We start from the raw sequence: 21,365 nt of genomic DNA, 5'->3' as shown, positions 1-21,365 counted from the left end.
GCCTGATTGTTTTTTATTTGTTTTTGACGAGTCTTTTGAACTCTGTTAGTCACACCAGCCACTCCCGCAGATAAGATCGTTTTCACTCCAGCCTGGCAGGTTGCCACAGGTTTTAATCACTCGCCCCCCAAAAGAGAATTTAACACCTTCCACATGCCTTATTTGATACCGGCTAACTTAAATAAGCCTCCTTCTTTTTTCTTTTTTTTTTTCCCCCCAAAGTTGCACGGGATCTTGTATCGCTCTCGCCCTCAAATGGTAATTGAACCTAAGCTGGGAGTGATTGTATACCGCACTGCAGGAATAATTAGAAACGAGGACACACAGGCAGCCCACACCTGCACCTGCAGATGCTCCCGCTTCCCCTCACTGCTGCTTTGTGAGGACGATAAACAGGCTTTAAGCACCTGCACGACAGACGACCCCCCCACCCAGACACACACACACACACACACACACACACACACACACACCTGAAGCCTCTCATCTCCTGTTTTACGATCTCGTCTTGCCTTAACTTTTGTTCAGTCACAGTGTATGTGTTAGACGGCGAAGTGCCACAGGGGGGATTTCAAGCCCTACTTTTAATAGATCATCTAGTTTCCCCCAGCCAACCCCTCCTTATTCTTTTGCATCATGTGATCATACAAGAATTAGTGAATGAATTTAAACTTTATCAGCAGGAACGCTCCTCGTGATACTTTGATACTTTTCAAAGTATGCAGAATGTACAAGTGAGCTTATTGAGGGGAAATAAAGACGGTCTTCTTTCAGCCTACATTTACATCTGAGTCGTCTGAGGACAAATGCAGCAAAATTATTCAGCAGCCTCCCTCAACAACTGCAGTTTTTATAACGCTTCTACTGCGGGCTTAAACGTATTTGAGCAGGACTTTGGTGAAACACCGCACAGTTGTGCTGCGTTGTGAAGTGGAAGGAAGCTGAAAAGTGGTTTTAAACATCTCATAGAAATAAGAATCGAAAAGAGGGATGCGCATTAGTCCCCTATAATTTCGCACTTTGCAGCACTTTTCCATGCAATTACAGTTGCAGGTGGTTTCAGATAGTTTTGATTTGCCCATCCGCAGCTCAAAACCAGTGAGATTGGACAAAAAGTGTTAGTAAGCAACGGTTTAAAGGTTCTCACTTGGATTTAGGTCTGGACTTTGACTAGTCCAATATGAAATGAATAATTATTTATGAATGTCAGATTCTTCTGATGGACATACACGCTACTCCAATGTTTATTGGTAAAATGATTGCGGAAATAAAATTAGCTTATTCTTCCGTTTCGCTGTATTGCACCACTTTGTGTCATTCTACAGAAAATCCTAAGTACGAGGTTGTATTGGGCAACAAAATGAGAAAGATCCAAATGAGTGAATGCTTTTGCACTGCACTGTCTAAGGAGAGGAAGAAAAAGACAAGATTGGCAGAGAAATGGGCGCAGATGCCATCTGGTTGTCGTGGTGACAGGCTCGCCTCAGCTGAGGTGACAACGTCTCCGTCCAAGAACGAGGAGCAAAAGGAAGCAGAGGAGGGACACTGGACGGGAGCCAAGGTAAGAGGACGTGGAGTTCATTCACAGAGAGGGTGAGCTGGCCTCAGGCCAACAGATGGACCCACTGCCCTATCATCTCCCCATCCAGATGGGATGTTTTTCTTTTTTTTTTTTTTTTTAGCTCTGTGCAAAGATTTACGCAACAAAGAAAGGACGATTCAAAAGCTATCATAAGAACAGGTCCGCGCCTTTGCTAAAAGCCAAATGTTAGAGGATCCATGAGATCATTTTTGCGTCTTTAACGAGACATCTTTCTCAATTCAACTGAAAAACAAGTGTGTTATAGGAGGAAGTGTAAAAGGTCAGCAGCAATCTGTTGACCTTTTACAACAGATAAAAGTTGCATAATTGTGGACACGGTTTGTTTCAGCATTTTGTCTTCTTTGGTAGTTTCTGAGCATGCAGCACCTCGACTTGACAATATTTTCAGATTCCACCTTGCAAGATTCCCACATCTATCAAATTATCAACAGTCCTCTTCAGGAGAGCAAACAGGTGTTATGTTTGGTTTGGTCATTTCCAATCTTAACATTTCTTCTTGTATAGCTATTTATTGAACTGGATGCTTATTTTCAGCTTTCTGCCAGACACTCAGTTCAGAATTTCACCCAGAAATGACAAACCAAACGACCAGTTCCAATGTGAGACAAACACACAGCATGACGCTGCCGCTGATGTATTTTGGTAATGCACAGTGTTGAATATGTGTGAAGAATTTGACATTAACATAAAGTTTCAGGAGGTTTTATCCTGGTCTGGATGTTTTATTTGAAAGACGCAGCTTCTGTCTTGTAATCTTTCCCCTTTAGTCCAAACATCTGGAGGATACATTCCTGCTTCCTCTTTAGTACTTCTTTTCATCACTTTTGGAACAGCCTCCAGGTTGTTTTTCTTCATCTTATATACTGTCCTCCTGAGGGACATAAACACTGAGATAAGTCCTTTGTAACGTCTCTGTAAATTTTGGCTTTAGCTAAAAAAAAGAAAAAAAAGAAGCAAATGTCAGAAGAAAATCCTACTTGCACAGCTAAACCTAGAGGTTGAGCCTATAAACGATGGCAGGTGTGAACAAAAGACCGTACGACGTTGGATTTGAAAGTATTCCTGTAAGAGTGCGCAGACTTGTGCTAGCAGGTAATTACAGCTTTTATCTTTACTGTGTTTCTGTCAGAATGTCACAAAACTTTGGCATTGTGACAGCATGTACACACTTTTCACATCTGCTGTGCCTGTAGCATTACATAGGGTCCCGTTCTCTCGGCTTCTGCATGCAACCATGTGATTTATGCCACAGAGAGCATGTAACGTCCCTCTGGTGCCTTTGATCACTTTCACATGATATTCGGGTTCCCAGAGTTGTCACCTCTTAAGCCAGTGGGGACGGGGAAATCTTTAAAGAGCTCAACTTAAGATCCAGACTGTTGTTTGAGGAGAATTTCTCCCCATTGGACGGATTGTTACAATAATATCACGCAATAATACTGAGCATGGCAACTGATTTGCTCTGTTGAAATGTTTAAGATAATCTATCTATCTATCTATAGAAAGAATTCATAAATCAATATGTAACAATATATGACTTGAAGGCGCACATTTCCAAAGGTAACATCTGAAAACTGTAGCAGAAATTTTGTATTCAGTCCCATTTCCATTTACTCTGACATAAAATAAAAAAAAGAAGAGATAAAACAAAAAATAAAACAAAGTAAACACACTGTCCACCACCATCAAGACTTGCAGGTCAGTGGAGTTAAGCTGTGGCGCAAACAGACTCAAATGATTCCAGATCTACTTTCAAATCTGACAAGTTGCTTTTCCACCATGAGGTTTTCTAATGACAAGCAATCAACTTAACTCCTGTGATGTCATTAAATCAAATACAAATAAGGCAGCATTAGGATTTCTTCAGTGCACTTAAAAGTAAACATATATTATGACATATAGAGGAACCGAATTGTTATAAGAGATATGATTTTGGACACCCTGTGCCTTGCATAAGATACGCCGATGTGAAAAACGTTCATTAAATGTGTCCAGATGAGCAGCTTTCGTTTTAAAGCCACTTTGATGCATTAACGGGTCTGCTAAGTGCTGTGAAAAAAAAAAGGAAAAAAAAGAATTGGTGGCATAAAACTGCTGTTGGATAGACATCTTGGCTGGCTCGTGTGGATGAGAAACCATAAAAGTGTTGCGCATTTTTATGGTTTTACATCACGAGAACCAGGGATTTCTCCATCCGAGTACTGTCTGTACCTCTGAACGTTGGAAACAATACAGGAAGTCTTCCTGCCTTTATGACTTCCTGCTCGGCTCGGGCCACAGGAAGTGCTGTGGATGTAGGACATGGATGCAGCTTTTGTTCCCACAGCTGATGTGGGAATGTTAAGGTCAGCCCTGTTCCCTCCCTTGAAAAATTGCTTCCTTCCCGTCATTTCAACTCAAATGCCAGCGGTGACCTCTGATAATCTGATTTCGTCCCACCTCTGCAGGGATTAGGGCTAGCAGCACCGCCGTGGAGTCGACGCACATGCGAATCCGACGGGCCCGTGTGGAGTAGTCACCCGAGCCGCAAATACCACAGCCAACGCAAACGTCCTCTAATGTATTTCCAGCTCCCGTTTTCCTCACCGCCCCCTCTTTCACATAGTGTACTTAGCCAAACAAAAAGCCTTTCTCTTTGTGCCCTGGCCTCCCTCCCCGTCCACGTCCCAACCACCCACCCAACACTCACTCTCAGTCTTCACCAGAGACTCTTTGCCACCGTTATGGAAGTGCCCGTGTTACACGACGTGCAAAATTAGCTCTGTCACTCCGAAGCCGGGTGGCTGCTCCGAAGAGGAAGGGAGGTCAAAACCATAAAAACGTACCACATGGAGTGTGTGAGGGGGGCAAAATGAGAAGGGGAAGTAGAAGAAGCAGGAGAAGGAGGAGGAGGGAGTAGTGGGAGTATGTCAAAGGAGGTCTGAGGGAGTCTGGGAGGCCCCTGTGTTTTACTTTTCCTTGAAAGCTCGCTGAAAACCACAGACACATGGGAGGCAGAATTCCCCTCACAGTAGGAGAACCAGAGAGGGAGGGTCGGGGGGGGGGGCTGCTTGTTTCGCAACTCCACAGTGTCTGTGATCAATCTCAGTCAGACTCAGGCTGAGAACATTACAGGTGAGAACGAATGCAGCTAGGAGAAGCTGTGAGAACCTGGCTGGGGAAAAAAAAAATCCAGCTACACAAAGAGAGGAACTTAAAGGAGCCAATGCTTTGACATGCCCAGACACAGAAACCTCCCCACAACATAACACTGTAAGCCTCTCCAACCTATGGGAAAGAGGTGCTTCCCACTGTGACCAAATGGGGATGACTGCATTCGAGGGGTGGGTGGCGGGTTAATCCTTGCTTTTTGGGGGCCTCTTCCCTTTGTGGATCAGGACCAGAGCAAAGCTTCTTTTTTGAAAATGTAGGAATGAGACAAAGGTGAAAGGTCAGGCTGGGATAAACTTTATCTGATCAACTTAACACTTGACAGGTTGGATTTATTTTAATTCAGAATATTGTTGCATATACTGATTGCTAATGCTAAACTTGTATGCAGATTTTTTTTTTTTTCATTCAACTGACAAGTTCTGTGCAAACACATGAGGACAGGAGATCACGAGAACCGCCATGTGCAAAATGAAGAGGGAAAAAAATGAAAGAGCTGCGCCATCTAGTGGAACATTTAGATATATATATAGTTTTTTTATTTTTGTCGTAAACTTGTTTAAAGTTACAGAGCAACAATGTTGCCATGACATCTGTGTCAGGTCACTGAATTATGCAGCTGCCTGCATGGGAATGAGGACCTGTGCAAGGGGAATATAATCACCTCATAAAAAAGAAAATCTCTAGAACGACCTTGCCTCATTACGTGGAATAATTACATGCAAATCCTTGAAGAAAAAGGGAAAAAAAAAAAAAAAAAGCAGAGGTCATACTCAGACTGCCTCGGCGGACCCATAGTTTTCCCCTCATTACAGAGGTTTTGATTTTCCTCCAGCGGAGGAGGAAATCTGAGGTCAATGCTGGAAGGTGGTGTTTAAAACACAACAACGCGTTGTTTTATGAGAAGTGAATTACAGCACATGGTGATTTAAAATCTTTTCCAGCATTCCAGTAATCTGCTTGTGGGGCCTGATGATGGGTTTCACCCCTCTGGATGCAACAAGGATACCACATAGCATGAATCCGGAGAATGTACGTTCATTTGCTGCTAGGACTAGTAATTTAAGGCACCCATACTAACAACTGTGACAATTTTCTGTGACTTATAATACATTTAAACTTGCCTTAAAAGGAAGATAAGGGGAAGCAAACTGTCCAACGGTGTTAACATTAGAAGCGTTGAACTTCCCGGTCAGGACGATGAAGCTAGAAGAATACCTTTTAACTTATTAGGTTTAAAACAGTTACTATCAAAATACCGTGGCAAGATATTGCTGAAAGGAAAACACATTTCTTTGTTCTGTTGCTGAAATTTTTGATTATTTTCTGTGGAATTTTTTTTTTTACAGTGCACAAATGATCATGATCAGCAAATAAAGTCAAATGCTCTGTCTAGCTGTTGCTTTCTCTTATTTTTTCCTATATTTTTAACAGTTAAAATCTCAGAAAGAAAAACATAAGAAAAGTGCATTAAAAAAGATACATCCAGGAATTAAAACCATTTCTTAAACAATAAAATTAAATTAAAAAGACATTGCAAAGGAAGCAGGAAGAGTCTTGCCCCATAGTTTCCTACATTTTCTTGATTAAAAACAGTAACACAACCTTATAGCCAATCTGTCTTGTACTTAGCTCCAGTGACCAACTGCAGGTATGAATACATCTCCACATTGAAAAACCTCCCCGAAGTAGCAGAAATTAGTCTTTCTGTGGAGCAGTTGCAAGTGGCCAGTATGTTACCTGCTGTGTACCGCTGTCCATTTAAGACATGAAACTGCAAAAAGGTTCCAAGCGCAGTCAAGCTGCTGGCGCTTTAATCATTGATAGTAAAGTCATTGAAAGTGCAAATTATAAAAGTGGACACTTTTTTTTCCAATAAGAATAAAATTAGTTCTCTTCGGCTTGTTGACATTGAACCTTTCATCCAATGTCATCGAACTGACGGTGAATCTAACCCGTTTAAATCCCTGATGATTTGAATGGGTCAGCTGACTTTATGATGGCGCTGAACCTGATTAACTGCAGCAACACCAGATCATAGTGCTGCCCCTGCACTATGTAGACACCAGGCATGGGGGGTTGAGCTCTTCATCTGCTTCTCTTCCAGAGGAAGACTCATCAGATTACACATTACTTTACTGCTCCTTTAAAAATTTTATCAGTTTTTTCCTGTTAATCTCACTCATTGGTGGTCTTCTTTTTAATGTCATCAAGAATTTAAGTGAACACTAATGGAGGCCATTCAGGGGGTTTTTTCTGGCCACATTTCTTATTCAGAGTATGGTTCCCCACTATCCTTCCAGTTTTTAATGAAACGTTGAAAAGTTCTCAACTCAGTCTCAGTAGCTTTTGCAATCACTGCTTGATGCAAACCCACATTTTGATCGTTCTTAGACATCTTTCTCATGACCACAGGATGTGTCTTTCAATACGGTCGTTTAAGAAATGAGAAGCTACTTATTACATCAGTTGGATTAAATAACCAACTGATGGTTATTTAGTCCATTTGTCCATTCAGTAACTATCCGCCCAGTTAAATCCTGCTGGCAACTTAACATTTTAAATTGTACAAAAACAAGCTTGTCTTTCTGATCTGCACCACCTTTTCCAAACTTAAATCAAAGAGTGGATTCCTTTTTTTGTTGAGGCTTCATCAGCACAAAGAACAAAAACAACCGTGTGGTTTTCCAAAAATGTTTATTCATTAGATTTGCTCCAAGAAGGGAACACTTCAGCACATTTCTATTGCTGCTCCAGATGTGATTTACTCAGTGATTTGAAGGAGACGTTGCCAGTGGCTCTTCGGAGGTAGTCGAGCTCCAGCAGGTCATTTCCTGCTGGCCCGTTCTCTGAGGCGGTTGATAAAACGTCAGACAAATCCAAATTCCCACTTCCTTCACTCTCGAAAAACAAATCTGATGTTTCTACTTCACTGTCTGCTTCTTCCTTCCTATAAACACTCACCGTCTCCTCGTTGGTGACATTTGCTTTAGGACTTCCACTTGTGTTCTTGACATCATCCGATTTTGAGCTCCAGCCTTCTCCCTGAACAGTCGTCATGTTTGGGAAACGATCCTGATGACGAACCGGAGACCTCACACTGCTGAACGAAGCACTTCCCAGGACGTCCTCGTACGTGACGGCTTTCACCCTGGACAGCCTGCGTATGACCGAGTTGCCCGTAGAATTGATGGCGATGGGTCTGGGGAGCTTTCTGCTGCCGGTTTGGGTCAGCTTCACCCGTTTGCCCCTCACTGTGCGGCTGGTGAGGGTCCTGAACTTAGGCACCTCCTCTGCGGCAGGTTGGTTTCCGTCAGCTGCTTTCGGTTTATCTGTGGACTGCTCTAGTGAGCTCAGATAAGATGAAGAGGCTATCGGAGAAATCCATGCTGCATATGTCCAGTTGGTTCTGCTGCGACTGCCTACAGTTTGGTTTTTACTGGGCAGAAACCCCTGAAGAACGTGGGCCTTGTTGGATGCAAATCTTGAGATTGAGCCATCAGCTCTTGCAATTTTTGGAGGCATTTTAAAGTCACCACTGCTACCTGGCTCCTTGTCTCTTTGATTGTACAATCTGTAAATCCTGATGGGTTTGGGTCTGGAGACCTCAGAGCTCCTGAGGAGTTCAAACCCTTTGAAACTTGGTTTGGGTTTGACGGGTGAGTCTGCTCTCTGAGGTAAAGCTTTGGCTCCCTCTAGTGGATGAAATCTTTTAACAGACTGACCTGCTGTGTACTCCTGTCTCAGCTCTCTTGAAGTCACGTTGACTCGGTCCAGTACACCAAATGCCTTTCTACCACCTTGAGAATGAACTACAGAGACAAGATTTAGCTGATTCTTGTCCTCTGAAACAGGATGCAAAAAACCTGGTGCAGGGGCTGCAGCCTTGTGTGGAGTGGGATAGAAAATGACCTGACGTCGACCAAAACCTATTTGGGCTTCAGATTCGTCTTTGTTTGGGTTTGTGCTAGTAAAATGGTTGAGATTAGAAATAAATCTACTTTTCTCTTGTGTCCCAGACTGTTTCTGGGCCCAGTTAGCAGTATTTCTCTGTCCTCTAAAAGGTTTTTGCTCAACATTCTTCACAGTGTAAATCTGAGCTGGAGATTCTTTAAAGCGATACGACTGGATGTTATTGTGTCCTAGCATTTCTTTACTGCTTATAGAGTTTTGGTTCTGTGGAAATTTTGAGATGGATGTTGGCTTTTCTTGGCTTGAGTTTCGTTTAATAACGCTTAAACTGTTGCTGAGCGATTGCACACCACCCCAAGCCTGATTTGTAAAGTCAAAGACATTTTTTAGTTGCATCCTACTGGCACCGCTCTGGACTCTGACCGTGGGAAGCTGATTTGTTTCCAAAAAGTCCCTGCCAAGCCACCTTTGGGTTAGAAGTTGAGCACTCTGAAGTCTACCTGTCTGAGATGGAAAAACAGAACTCAACTTTCTTGCAGACTTGTTTTCATCTCCCTTTGATAAGGGAGTCAGACGGATCCCTCCTTTGCTGCCAGGTTTCTTTGGATATTTAATCCAGTTAATGTTAGAGTTGTACATATTTTCATCTTTCTGAGGAAGACTGTTGTCAGGAATTCTGGATTCATCAAACCCTGGTCTTTTGTATGGGGAATGAGTGGTGAAAACGCCGCTTGCTGGCCTCATCATTCCACCTCTCTGTAGTTTGATTATCTTCACTCGAGGCCGCGTCTTATTGAGGCCGTTCTGAATGTAACTAAAACTACCTTGAGTAAAGTGGACAGGATAGAATTGATGATTGCTGATCGACAGGGCGTCTGCTGGTGTTTGGACTTCTTGTTCTTTGCCCAGCTGACCAGCTAAGGAGGGAAGCTGTTGCTCAGGATTGAGTCGTCTCACGAGGCTGTACTTCACTGTCTTTTGGATTGTAGGTTCTGCTGGACTGGCTGAAAAAAAAAAGAATACAACAAATGGATGTTATTTATTAAATGTTGGATGATTAAACTGGGGATAAAGTTCTGGTCAGACATTTACATACATTCATCAGAATGACTCATTCCTTTTGGGCTTGTAGTAATTAATGTGACCCATTAGTCATCCAGTTAACATTCAACTTCAGTGTCAACAATAATTTTTTTTTTTTTAAATTACATTGACATTTCTCTTATTAAAAATGACAAAGTACATAAATTCATCCCTGCTACTGCGGATTTAATCACTTCTGCAGCTCAAATCATGAACTAGTGGGTAAAAAAAAGCAAACAAAAAAAACAGGACAATGATCCTAAACAGCCACTAAAACTGGTTTGAGGAGAGATAATGAAGGCTACCTCACATTTCAGGAATAGTCCCAACCTCAGCATTGATGAACTTGTAAATGTGTGGATTTTGTTGAAAAGTGGAGTCCGTTTCAGTAACCCACTTCATTTAGATTAATTACGACAACTTTACCATGATGGGTGGTCCAATATTTTAGATTAGATCGATCTGGACTGGACAAAACCAGATTTGAATTTGACTTCATGATTGAAGTGAGATTAACCAAATTTGGACTCAACAGAATTAATCGGAGCTGCATATCTTGCAAAGAGCCTTGAGATTAGGTTTGTTTTAAAAGTTTAAAACCCGTTTGAAAAATAAATTAACCGAGTGGAAAATTTTGTAAATTTCAAACAAAACCTTAGAAATCAGTTTCATTTTCCACACATCAGAACACCTCTGAAGCTACAGTTTAGCATTGGTAAAATGGAAACAGATATGGGCCAGCTCATGCTCACCTCTTGCAGCATGTGAACACATTACAATCAGTATGACAGCAGCACAGATCCCCACAAAGAGTCTGCAGAAAGAGAGAGCGAGAGAAAAAACACCTTGAGGCTCCCCATTTCTTTTCTCCAGAACTGTTTTGTTGTCAATCAGGATTGCCACTATAGTTTAAAATTCTGTGAATGTAGCTTGAAGAAACATTAAAACCAGCCATTTACCTTGAGAAGAGAACAACGCTGCCAGACATGGCTGACAGCTCCCGCCAAGGTTTGTATGATACTCTAAAAGAAAGGCGTGGAAATAGCAGCAGTCGTGTTTTCATGCCTCTCTGTTCAGAAGCTGTGCTGCTGCTGATTAGAGTCAATGCCGTTCACCTGGCATTGGAGTCCGAGTCTCCACATCAAGGAGACTCAGCATATTAGAGCTACTTGCATCACATTTTAGCAAAAAATTTTCTTCATTATTGATCATATTTTCTTCTTTGTTTTTTTTTTTTTTGTTTTTTTTAAATTAACTCTAAGGCTTAATGTTTTTTACTTTTTATAACTTGTTGATTCATGCAAAGTTTTCCAAATGTATCATGCACTCGCAAAAAAAAAACAAACAAACAAGCAACAATTATTTAAAACAATAAGCAATTTATTAGTCTTTATAAATACAGTACTGTAAAAAATAAATAAATATAGCTCATACATTACAAAAATAAATATTAAATGAATTCACTTGAGGATCATTAAAGCATCTTAAAGCAAACATTTTTTGGCAGTGAAATAATAAAAGTGGACCATTGAAAGAAAGCATTAAAAATAATTATTATGTGTCCATGTGTCTTGCCAGCAAGATTTCATGATCTTCATCCAGTGCTGCTGTAACAATAAATATCACGTTATGGGTCTGTGAGCAGCTCAGAACATGTAGCAGGACATCATGGCCATGTTCCTCAGATCATCAGTGGTCATACAATCTGTAAAACAGACAAAAGACAAAAGACAAGGTCAGGAATGAAGCTTCAGAAGACTAAAGTAGCTTGTATCTAAGTTAGAATAACTGGGCATTTAAGGCCAAACAATATTGTCCTACGAATGTTTACATCACGCTGTAACTTCATTGATCTTCACTAACTATTTTCATACCCCAGACTAATTGAAACCTAATGATTACAATTGAAATGTTAACAAATAAAGGAGCTATTTAAATGACTGTTTAATGGTGTAATAATAATAATAATAATAATAATAATAATAATAATAATAATAATAATAATAATAATAATAATAATAATAATAATAATAATAATAATAATAATAATAATAATAATACGAACTACCAATAAATAATCGTCTGTTTACCATTTGGTCTCTGTCGAGAGCTCTTGCCGCTTATCGTCCTCCAAACTTTGATCCAGGACCGCCGGAGCCTCCCACCTCTGAGCCCCGCAGAAGAGTCATTATCCTCGGCTTCGGTCTCTGGGACTTCCCCCTCACACTCTGGAGCTTCTCCGCCCTCCTCCTCCTCGTCGTCCGGGTCCTCCTCCCGGTCTAGGACCCCCGCGGTCATCAGCCGCTCCAGGGCGGACTCATCCACCCTCAGCTCGGTCCTGATGTTCCCTTCTGCGGTCAGGGGGGTGCTGTGTCGGCACAGCGGGCAATCTATTGACCGGTCCGCCCCCGGCAGCAGCGGGCGGCTCAAAGTCCGGAGGCAGCTCTCGCAGAAGGTGTGCTTGCAGTGGAGCTCCCGTGGACAGCGGCGAGCCGCGTTGTAGGTCCGGTAACAAACTCCGCACTCAATCTCTGAGATCATATTCGATGTTTTTATTCTCTACTGTTGTGTATGATCCGGTGTCGGAGCCTTCGCTCCGTTTTTATAGTTCTTCCCCGGAACGGGAGGGACTAGATTGGACGAGTAAAGTTACATGACGCAACGAAACCTTACGGGACTGCGTGACGTGACCGATCTCCACACACCCAGTGGGATATTAAACCGACCGTTTTCTATCCATTTATAGATCATTACCAAACGCACTCATAGGCATAAACACAATCCCTCGAGTTCAATTTCACAGAAACAACTGAACAGATGACATTGCTTCGTCTAAATATTGTTAAAAAGAATAGACGTCTAAATCAACACTTATGTAAGCCCTTTAAAAGTGGTTCTGAAATATCATTGTCGATGACATGAGCTAACGAAGCCTGGTTTTAAACATTTTTATTCAATTCACATTTCTTTTTAAATGTTTCAGTGGACAAAGCCTGGCCACAAACAGCTGTGAATGTCCTACGAATGTTTCAAATGAAGACTCAAAAACTACAATAATCAATGTCAAGATGACGTAATGTCCATTGCCCTACATGTCCGTCCTCTCTCCTGACCCCGTTGAGGGAGTTTTACTCCAGACATGCGTCAGACAGAAACCTCCAGCCATCGCGCCTCCTACCAGTGTTTCCACCATGATCATGAACTCCTTTCATGGTGATATCCGCTGGGATCTAGGCCAAAAATCACAAACTAAAAGCACTCTGTGTGTGTGGGCGTGTGTTTGTGTGTGCGCGTTGCCCTGTGAATGTCTTAGTGTGCAGATCTAACAATGTTTTTCAGATCTTTTGTTTAGAGCTTTTTTTTTTTGGTGCCTTCCTGCTCTTTCTTGCAGAGCTGAACTTACGGTAAGGGTAAGTCTGTTCGGTCATGTCGGGTGCAAGCTGAGAGACAATAAAAAAAAGGGAGGTTATTAAAAACAAAAAGTAAAAAGAAACAAACCGAAAACTTTTGGGGAAAAGAGTTATAAAGTAAGTGGGAAGTCCGGCAGTGTTGCAACGTTTTTGGTTAACAATAAGTGTCTTTCTCAGCAGGTTGAATGAAAAGAACATAGTCAATAATGCAAAAATAAAACATTAAAGGTTAGGTTAATATTAAAACAGCAAAACTTATGATAAAGGCATAGTGCGACTTTTTACACACATTTACTGTTCCAAGGTGTTTTCTGCTGAATGGCTGGATGACATATGAGTTTGTACTAAAATCAGCAATATTTCAGTTTTTGCAACCTAAATGTTCAAATCAACAATGATTCACACCATCTGACAAACTTTATCCACCGTCAGCAGATTTCATGAAGTGGTGACCCTGGTGACTTTAATGATCGTTAGTGTTTAAGAAAACAATAAAACAAGATGGACAAGACCATGACCCTGCTGAACTCCAGAGAATAAAACAAAAACAGCAGAAAAACATTCATCCACATCTTCAGTGATTGCATAGTAAGTAATGATAAAAATGTTAATTTTATCACTGAAAACATGAGTCAATAATATAATTAAAAATCTAAATATATTTGATTAATAAAGAAATAAGGTGATTTGCTGCCTCTAAAAGCTCAAAAGCTATGTTAAAGATGGCCCTTACCGCTCTGTCTCTTTTGTAGCCAAACTGAACAGTGTATTTTTCACCAGCTTCTCAAATGTCTTCAAAACAAGTTTCAGATCTGAGTTCGCTGAGGTACTCTGATATCAGCTTAATGTTCAGCTTAAACAATCATTTTACACTCTTTGCTCTTTGATAGAAAACATTTTCCACCCATTTTTCTCCATCTAGACCATTCTGTAATAACGCCAACCAAGCAGCAAAAGACTATGTAATGAAAAAATAGGCTTCTTATGAGTCACTATAAAACACATGTAATATATGTTTAGCTAATGTGACAGATTAGCCATGTCTTCCAAAGCAGTACTTAAAGTCCACGGAAAAAAAATATTTAAAAGTAATCTGGTCTTTTAAATATTGAATATGATGCAAGGCATTATATTTAATACTATATAACTAAAACAAAGTTATACTGCAGAGGTAGTACACCTTCCAACTATCTTAGGATCGGCTGGTACAGTCAATTCAATGTTCTGTGTCTTCAAAACAATTCAAATCATTATACCTCCACTACCGTGTTTGACAGCAGGTATAGCGTTGCTGTCCTTATATGTTGCTTGTTGCTGATAAGGATCTTTGGGTAATGGCCAAAATATGTTTCCTCGGAGGCTCAGGTGGAACTGAAGGTGCTTTCAGAAAAAAGTCCAGACCATGTTGTGATGACCTTTTTAAACCAGCCAAACCTGTTACTGTTTTTCCATGTGTTCTCTTATCGCCTTGTTGAACTTGTCGGGGCTTGTTTTAGGTGTAGTTCTGGGCTTTTTTTAGATGCATTTTCTGAGAATTGCCCTGTCTTGTCTCTGGGTGCAGCTCCTGTGAGTCAAGATTGGCAACTGTTTAGAAAAGTTTCCAAACTCAGATAATGTTGATCTCCATGGGTTCGTCTGAAATTGCTTTGAAATATGTGGATCCTTTGTATTCCTTGGATCTCCAGGGTAAATAAATAACACCACAAAGTGAGTTCTCACACGTTGTTCTTCATTTTAGGCTGCTTCGTTATCAGAACATCCAGTGAGGATCAAACAATTTCTTTTGTATGTTTTGATATTTGAAAGCTGAATGACGTGTTTTTTATTTTTACCCCAGGCGTATAGACCCGCCTCCAAATTAACTTCCTTCCAATAAACAATCACTGCTGTAGGAAAATAACCGCTTTTCAAAGTTCCGCTCAAGTTGACATAATTCCTAACGAGTCTTCATAAATCAATTGGAAATCAAACAAGCAAGCCCATAGTGCTTTATTGGGTTTTTGTCTTGTTCAAACCTCACTTTAACTGAAGTGGAAGTCCACTGATACCCTTCAAAATGAGGCTTTGTTGTAGATTATGAACAGTGAGTGTCTTTCCATCCATCACTTGACTATACCCACAAACCCTTGCAGGACTTTGGGGATTACTGTGGTGGTCATGGGGCAATAGCCAGGGTACAGCCTAGACCAGGGCTATCAAAATCATTTTCATTTTGGGCCATATCAAAACTCTCAATGTTTTTAAAGGGCCGGTTGTGGCAGAACTTATTGATAAAGCCAATCAAATTCTTAAATTATCAATGAATAGCTTATTGCATTCAATAAGTGTCTGTTAAAGTGAAATAATATTGGACATCTTTTCACACTGATCAGTCCATCCAGGACTTTGTGATTGATTTTTGTTGTTCTTTGCAGTCAGAAATCACAGATTTTGTGGTGCTAACTTAAAACGATTTGTGAGGAATTTTTTACGATATTTGCGGCAATGTGTGATGTTAGATGTAACATTTTATTAATCACTGTGTTGGTATAACTTGACATTAAGTAAGGCTGGGGCAGCAGTCAGTTAAACCCAACGTTTTAGGCCAATTTTGATTAAAAATAACAGGAAAATCAGAACAAGTGTGGGGATCTGTTGATTCTGTGTGAATTTTGTGGATTTGTGAAAAACTGGAGGGACTTGTTGATGTAATTTGGAGTCTAGAGGGAAACATAAAAAGCTGTGGCGGGCCAGATTTGGACCCCAGGCCTTGAGTTCAACACATCTGGCCTACACAGATTGCCAGTACATCACAGGATTTGTCAAAACCTTCAAAGACGGATGGATAAAAGAGTCGACATTCAATTATAATATTTTGAAACTGGTGTTGGATTTGGTCTTTGCTCCTGTCTTGATTGACAGATAAAGCTTTAAATGTAATCTGTTTGGTGAAATCTGATGCAGGTAAGATAATACAACTCCAATCAACAAAACCCCACTTAAAAAAGACAATAGGAGAGTTTCCTGCTGCATTTAACATTCTGACTCACCTCTTAACAGAACCCTGCTTAAATAAACAGGTTAAACTATAACCATGGGAAGAGCTATTTTAAACAATTAAAAAAATCATTTTTGATTATGTCGCCAGTTGTCTAAAAACCAGACAGAATAAGAACACAGCCAGGCTTTTCTGAACAGGTTGTCCTATTTTTTGCAGATGTTAATAATTAATCAGTTTACACTTTGCTGCTTACTCTTCACGTACCTTGGCACTCATACTCAGCCCCATTGCTTTCATTTCATGTCAACACCTCCACGTGAAACGTTCCACATATTTGAGTCATCTTTTCACACGGCTCATGAATAGTCCAGAAAGAGCCGTGATAAACTCCAAGCTGACCTTCCTTTCTTCAGTTGCCTATTTGTAAATACATTTTATAATGAAAACCCAGATGTAAGTACACTGAATGTGTGTTGAGAGTAAGAAAATATCATTTGGTTGAAACTCTAGCTTCCATTTACATGTAGGACGATCTCGAGTCCTCTTTCTGTTTTTGCAAGGTTTTATTTCTCACAGAACCTGCTCCACAAAGCAGGTTCGGATCCTATTTGGCGGCCTGATCAAGATTATTTAGCCCGCTAACTTTGTGAGTCAGATGTTTTGAAGTCTAAGAGAGATTTCCATACTTCCTTCTTTAATAATGTGTGTAGAATTATTCCTTGCTTCAGGGAACTTTAAATCTTGTCACATTTCCTGGATAATTTCAAAACCAAACCATCCTCTTAAAGTAAACCATGTAATTAGCACTATTAAAAAGGATTGTCTCAACATCAACAGGAGCACACAATAAAGTGGAGATATCAGTAATGACTCCCTGCTTCACACTTTTAAACCACAAAGCGCTGACTGTGATGAACCGTAATAACATAATGTGCGAGCCGAGCACTTTAAGTCATGATAAAGAGACTCCGATCTGTCATTTTCTGTCCTTTGTGTCCCGGTTACCTTGTCATCACCAAGGGTTTAATTACTGGCAAGACAACCAAAGAGACACCTCATGAGGGACCAGACGGAGAAGAGGAGAGAAACCAGGTGAGGTGGAACAAAAACACGAGCTCAGGCTCGTAGATTTGGAATATCAAAGCTTTGGCTTTGACGACTCAGAGGCGAGAAGAGATCTGTCGCAGCATGACAAGATTTATGGATGTGTGTGAGAGGGAAAGTACCAATCCTGGGAGGCGGAACTGAAGAGAGTTCTGATCAAAAGGCTCTGCTGCAGGTGAGTTTCCATTTTATCTGCTTCAAAGAAGAGATGATGCCATTTCTTTTTAATCCAACCACTTCATGTCATTTTGCGCTCACAGTTAGTCACTTCTTCTTTAAGAAATAAACACATTAGGTCATGTGATGTAGTTTATTTTTGCTCTGATTGCACAGATGTGTCTCTGAAATGTGAGAGGAAAAGCTTCAGGTTGCCATGGGGTGATGCAAAGGAGACCCAATCTCCAAAGCAACAATCCTCCCTCCCACAACCACCATCAGCACCAGATTGGCTTTTGGTTGTTCCCATGTGAAATTTGGAAGCAAACCACAAACAACAGGCACAGATGTTTCAATCTACGCTAAACAAGTCTACAAACTATGCAATGTGCTTATTTCTACAGAAATTCAAAGGATTGACACAACTTTACCTTATCGTCATGCATTAACAAATGCATTCACCTGGAGCTTGTTTTTGACTGCTTACAAGGTGTTTGAATTATTAAGAGTCCAAATTTACAATAGATTATGATGTATGAAGTCATTTTTGACAATGAATGTGTCCATTCAGTTTTTACTTATGAAGAAATGTCAGACTTAGGATGTCTGTGACTGAGCCGAATCTACTGAATATGAAAACAGAGTTGCAGTAGTTATTATTTACCAGATAAGAGTTAAGTCAGACTGGCTTGTTAAAAATTAAACAAATTCAACTCTGTGATGGGAACAGACCCATAAAGTCCGGAGGTCCGTAAATCCTCTAAAATTCGAATCCCTCCTACAACTGCAAACTATTTCAGTTTAGCAGATTTTTTATCAAATTACTTGGTAAAAGAGAAAAGAAATCCTTGTTTTAAAGATCTGTGGCCTTATAAAACCAGCGACTGGAAATGTTCCAGTTTGCCATGGACAGTCACCCCATTGGCTTACTGTTTCATTTGACATATACCAAACACTGAATCATACCTCACAGTCTGTGACTGCTCATGTTTAGACACCTGGGACCCACTTTTCCCCGTTTAGTTGTTGATAATGAAGAACATATGCGAACCCTTCCATTATTTCATCTGACAGCCGGCTCGCTTGTCGTGTTTCCATTCAGTCGGCGCAAAAGCTCAGTGAAGTCTGCAAGCACAGTTTTTACTGTAAGCTAAGTTACATATTAGACATGACACCGGTTAAAATGATGAAGTAATCTCTTCCAAAAGCAAGAATTTCATTGTCGTTGTCAGTGGTCGTGTTCTGTGGAAGAAAATATAGTTAAAGATGTAAACATCCACAAAAACTAGAGAGTAACGATCTGCCACTAGCATAAAAGAGCAAGTTTTTTTTTTTTTTACTCTAGCAGGTTCTGATGTTGGAGGTTTGTTGTGATAACTGAGGTGGTGAATCTGGTGGATTTGGACAGGATTCAGCATTAATTCTGTCATTCTGAATTATTTTCAGGAATGTATAAACCAACTCATAAACAAGGGTTTGTTTATGATGACTTTCACACAGTGTTCATGCCAAGCCTGACACTTTTTATTTTGTTTTTCTTTTTCTAGTTCTGTTTCTTTACTTTGGAGCACATTCATATCCTGTCATGGTCAGGACAGCTGACCAATCCAAAAGAAAAATGTTGAAAGACCTTTCATGAATCCTGGAGGACTGTTGAAAAAGATCATTTTTGAAGATAACAAGAAAATTTGATAAACTGGAGATCAAACTTTTTTGCACCAAAATCAATGAAGCATAAATTACCAGATTCTTTCTGTTGTTCTCAGATCAACTTGAAAACTGAACTTCCCCGTTTCCAGTAATCATAAAGTCCCCTTTATCAACTCTTTCAAACTGTTTGCCCTTCCCCCAAGATTTCTCATGTTGAATGAGTCATTGGACGATTCCTGTAGATGACTAAACCAAAAGCCGGTGAACGTGCGCCAACACAGACACACATGTGGGAAAAGGATTTCAGTGACTTATTAATTTTTGTTCACAACTCCGCCTTTTCTTTTCTTCATCCTGTGCAGTCATGCGCGCGCACCCACCCACACACACACACACACACACGCGCACACGCACACACACGCACACACACATGCAGCATGCGGAAGGGCTAAGAAGGGGAATGCTGTGACTCATGATGTAAATCTGTTGATTTAAGTTGTTTAAACAAAGAAGCCCTTCAGGGGGACCAAATGCTGGTTAGAAGCTATAATTTCCTGGAACACTTCTAACTACTTTTCTCATTACAGATTTTCCCAGTTTTTGGAAAAGATTCATCCAAACCTTTCCTCAGAGTTCAGCTGTGTCCATCCGTCCTCCAGGCATGCCGGGGCATGCTGCTCCAGGGTCCCAGCAGGGGGAACCAGTTAGTGCAGCCCCCTGCCCCAGCACCACCCCCGAGGAGGCTGTAGATTTAGAGTGTCCCATTTGCTACCAGGAGTACAACCAGTATAACAAAAGCCCCCGGATGTTGGAGTGCCTCCATGTCTTCTGCACAGAGTGCCTGCTGAGGATCCAACTCAACCCCTGTGACCCCGCTGACCCCCGCGGCGGCCCACAGGCCATTCCCTGTCCCCTCTGCCGCCATTTAACCCCTCTGCGCACTGGGAACGCCCTCGCTTTACCCTGCAACTCCCAAATCATGTCCAGGCTGCCCCGCGTGACGGCCTTCCGGATGCCGGCAACAGTTTCCACACGTGTGGCAACGGTCACCCAGAGAGTGGTGCTCTCTCTGGAGGGCACCAACAGCAGCAGCGGAGGCGACAGGGACAGCCACTTCATCATCCTGCCCACCGTCAGCCTGCAGGTGCAGCAGATGCACCCGGACAGGTTGTACAGCCCGGCCGCAGACCTGGTGGGCGAGGAAGAGGTCATACAGCAGAGCCGGAGGACCCTGCTGTGCGTGCAGCTGCTGGCCGTCATATTCTGGGTGCTCTTTGTGATCACCTGCGTGGTCGGCGTGGTGTTTGGACCCCACTTGTTCAACAGGAAGTTCTAACTGGTGGGTGGGTGGGGTCACTGTGGTAGCAGATACTCCTGACATAAAGACAATATGTGAGTGATTTCTGTTTAGACTGATGATTTACGTAAATACCTCATTGTGGATGGTTGGTGCTCTTGCTCCTTTTTTATCTTACATGGATGAATAGCTCCCTCTAGTGTCACATAACTGTAATAAATTCTACACATTTGTTCTTGGGCTTAATTGGCTGCTTTATTAGATACTCTTCGCAAGAATTTTTCCTCAGAGATTTTGGTCTAAATTGACTTTATATCATCACAGCTGCTGCAGATGTGTCTGACGTTCATCCCAAAAGTGCTTTACTGATGAGAACAAAGTAGCCATCAGAAGATGGGTACACTGTGTCCACACAGAGATGACTAGGGCAATTAAAAGAAGTTCATAAGTAGCTTTTTGATGTTCTGTTGTCCTTCTATCATCTGGAACCACTCTGCTCTTTCTCCTCTGACATCAATGCCTTTTTGTATAACCGCCTCTCAGTGGATATTTTCCTTCTTTCAAACCATTTTCTGTTGTGCATCAACCCCCACTATAGCAAGCACAAAAAAATTTATGTTCAATGTCACTTTAAACCTCTTTGTTCCCGTTCTGAACTTCAGCAGATCTTCTATGTTAGGTCTAGATGCCTTTATGATTAACTGATTTGCAGTCTTAGTGAAGAATCAATTAAAGACGTGAACCTAATGTAGTGGCCAGTAAGTGAAGCTTCCTATTTAGCAACATGTGATTATTGATAATATTATAACAAAGGATGTATTTGTACCAGAACGGCTCTGCCAAGGATTTCTGCCTCACCTACACAAAATGTTGCAAAGTATCCAAAAGAAATATGTTTTCCAAAAACAAAGATGTTCATTTATGCTATAATGATAATTGTCATTATCATCACCATCATTATGATTATTATTACTACTACAATGTTTATCTGGTCTGAGACCCATTTAAAAGTGTCTGAGG

At 41.1% G+C, this 21,365-nt stretch overlaps 3 protein-coding genes across 3 annotated transcripts; 1 reads left to right on the top strand and 2 right to left on the bottom strand.

The window, feature by feature from the left end:
• Positions 1-7,433: 7,433 nt before the first annotated feature.
• Positions 7,434-10,885, bottom strand: LOC122820726. The gene is made up of 3 exons (XM_044098307.1): positions 10,708-10,885; positions 10,501-10,562; positions 7,434-9,669 (listed from the first exon to the last, which is right to left on the bottom strand). The coding sequence occupies exons 1-3, from the start codon at positions 10,809-10,811 to the stop codon at positions 7,496-7,498; spliced, it is 2,340 nt and encodes a 779-aa protein (XP_043954242.1). The 5' UTR covers positions 10,812-10,885; the 3' UTR covers positions 7,434-7,495.
• Positions 10,886-11,107: 222 nt separating this feature from the next.
• On the bottom strand, positions 11,108-12,332 carry si:ch73-335l21.4 (E3 ubiquitin-protein ligase-like). The gene is made up of 2 exons (XM_044098309.1): positions 11,839-12,332; positions 11,108-11,453 (listed from the first exon to the last, which is right to left on the bottom strand). The coding sequence occupies exons 1-2, from the start codon at positions 12,287-12,289 to the stop codon at positions 11,395-11,397; spliced, it is 510 nt and encodes a 169-aa protein (XP_043954244.1). The 5' UTR covers positions 12,290-12,332; the 3' UTR covers positions 11,108-11,394.
• Positions 12,333-12,450: 118 nt separating this feature from the next.
• si:ch73-335l21.2 (RING finger domain-containing protein) lies at positions 12,451-20,580 on the top strand. Its single transcript, XM_044098308.1, has 3 exons — positions 12,451-13,152; positions 17,159-17,417; positions 19,636-20,580. Exon 3 carries the CDS (start codon positions 19,710-19,712, stop codon positions 20,382-20,384), a length of 675 nt encoding a protein of 224 aa, XP_043954243.1. The 5' UTR covers positions 12,451-13,152; positions 17,159-17,417; positions 19,636-19,709; the 3' UTR covers positions 20,385-20,580.
• Positions 20,581-21,365: the final 785 nt, after the last annotated feature.

The sequence above is a fragment of the Gambusia affinis genome, linkage group LG18, assembly GCF_019740435.1.
Source record: "Gambusia affinis linkage group LG18, SWU_Gaff_1.0, whole genome shotgun sequence".
Lineage (NCBI taxonomy): Eukaryota > Metazoa > Chordata > Actinopteri > Cyprinodontiformes > Poeciliidae > Gambusia > Gambusia affinis.
The sequence above is the reverse complement of the archived record's forward strand: the minus strand, read 5'-3'. Positions and strand labels throughout refer to the sequence as shown.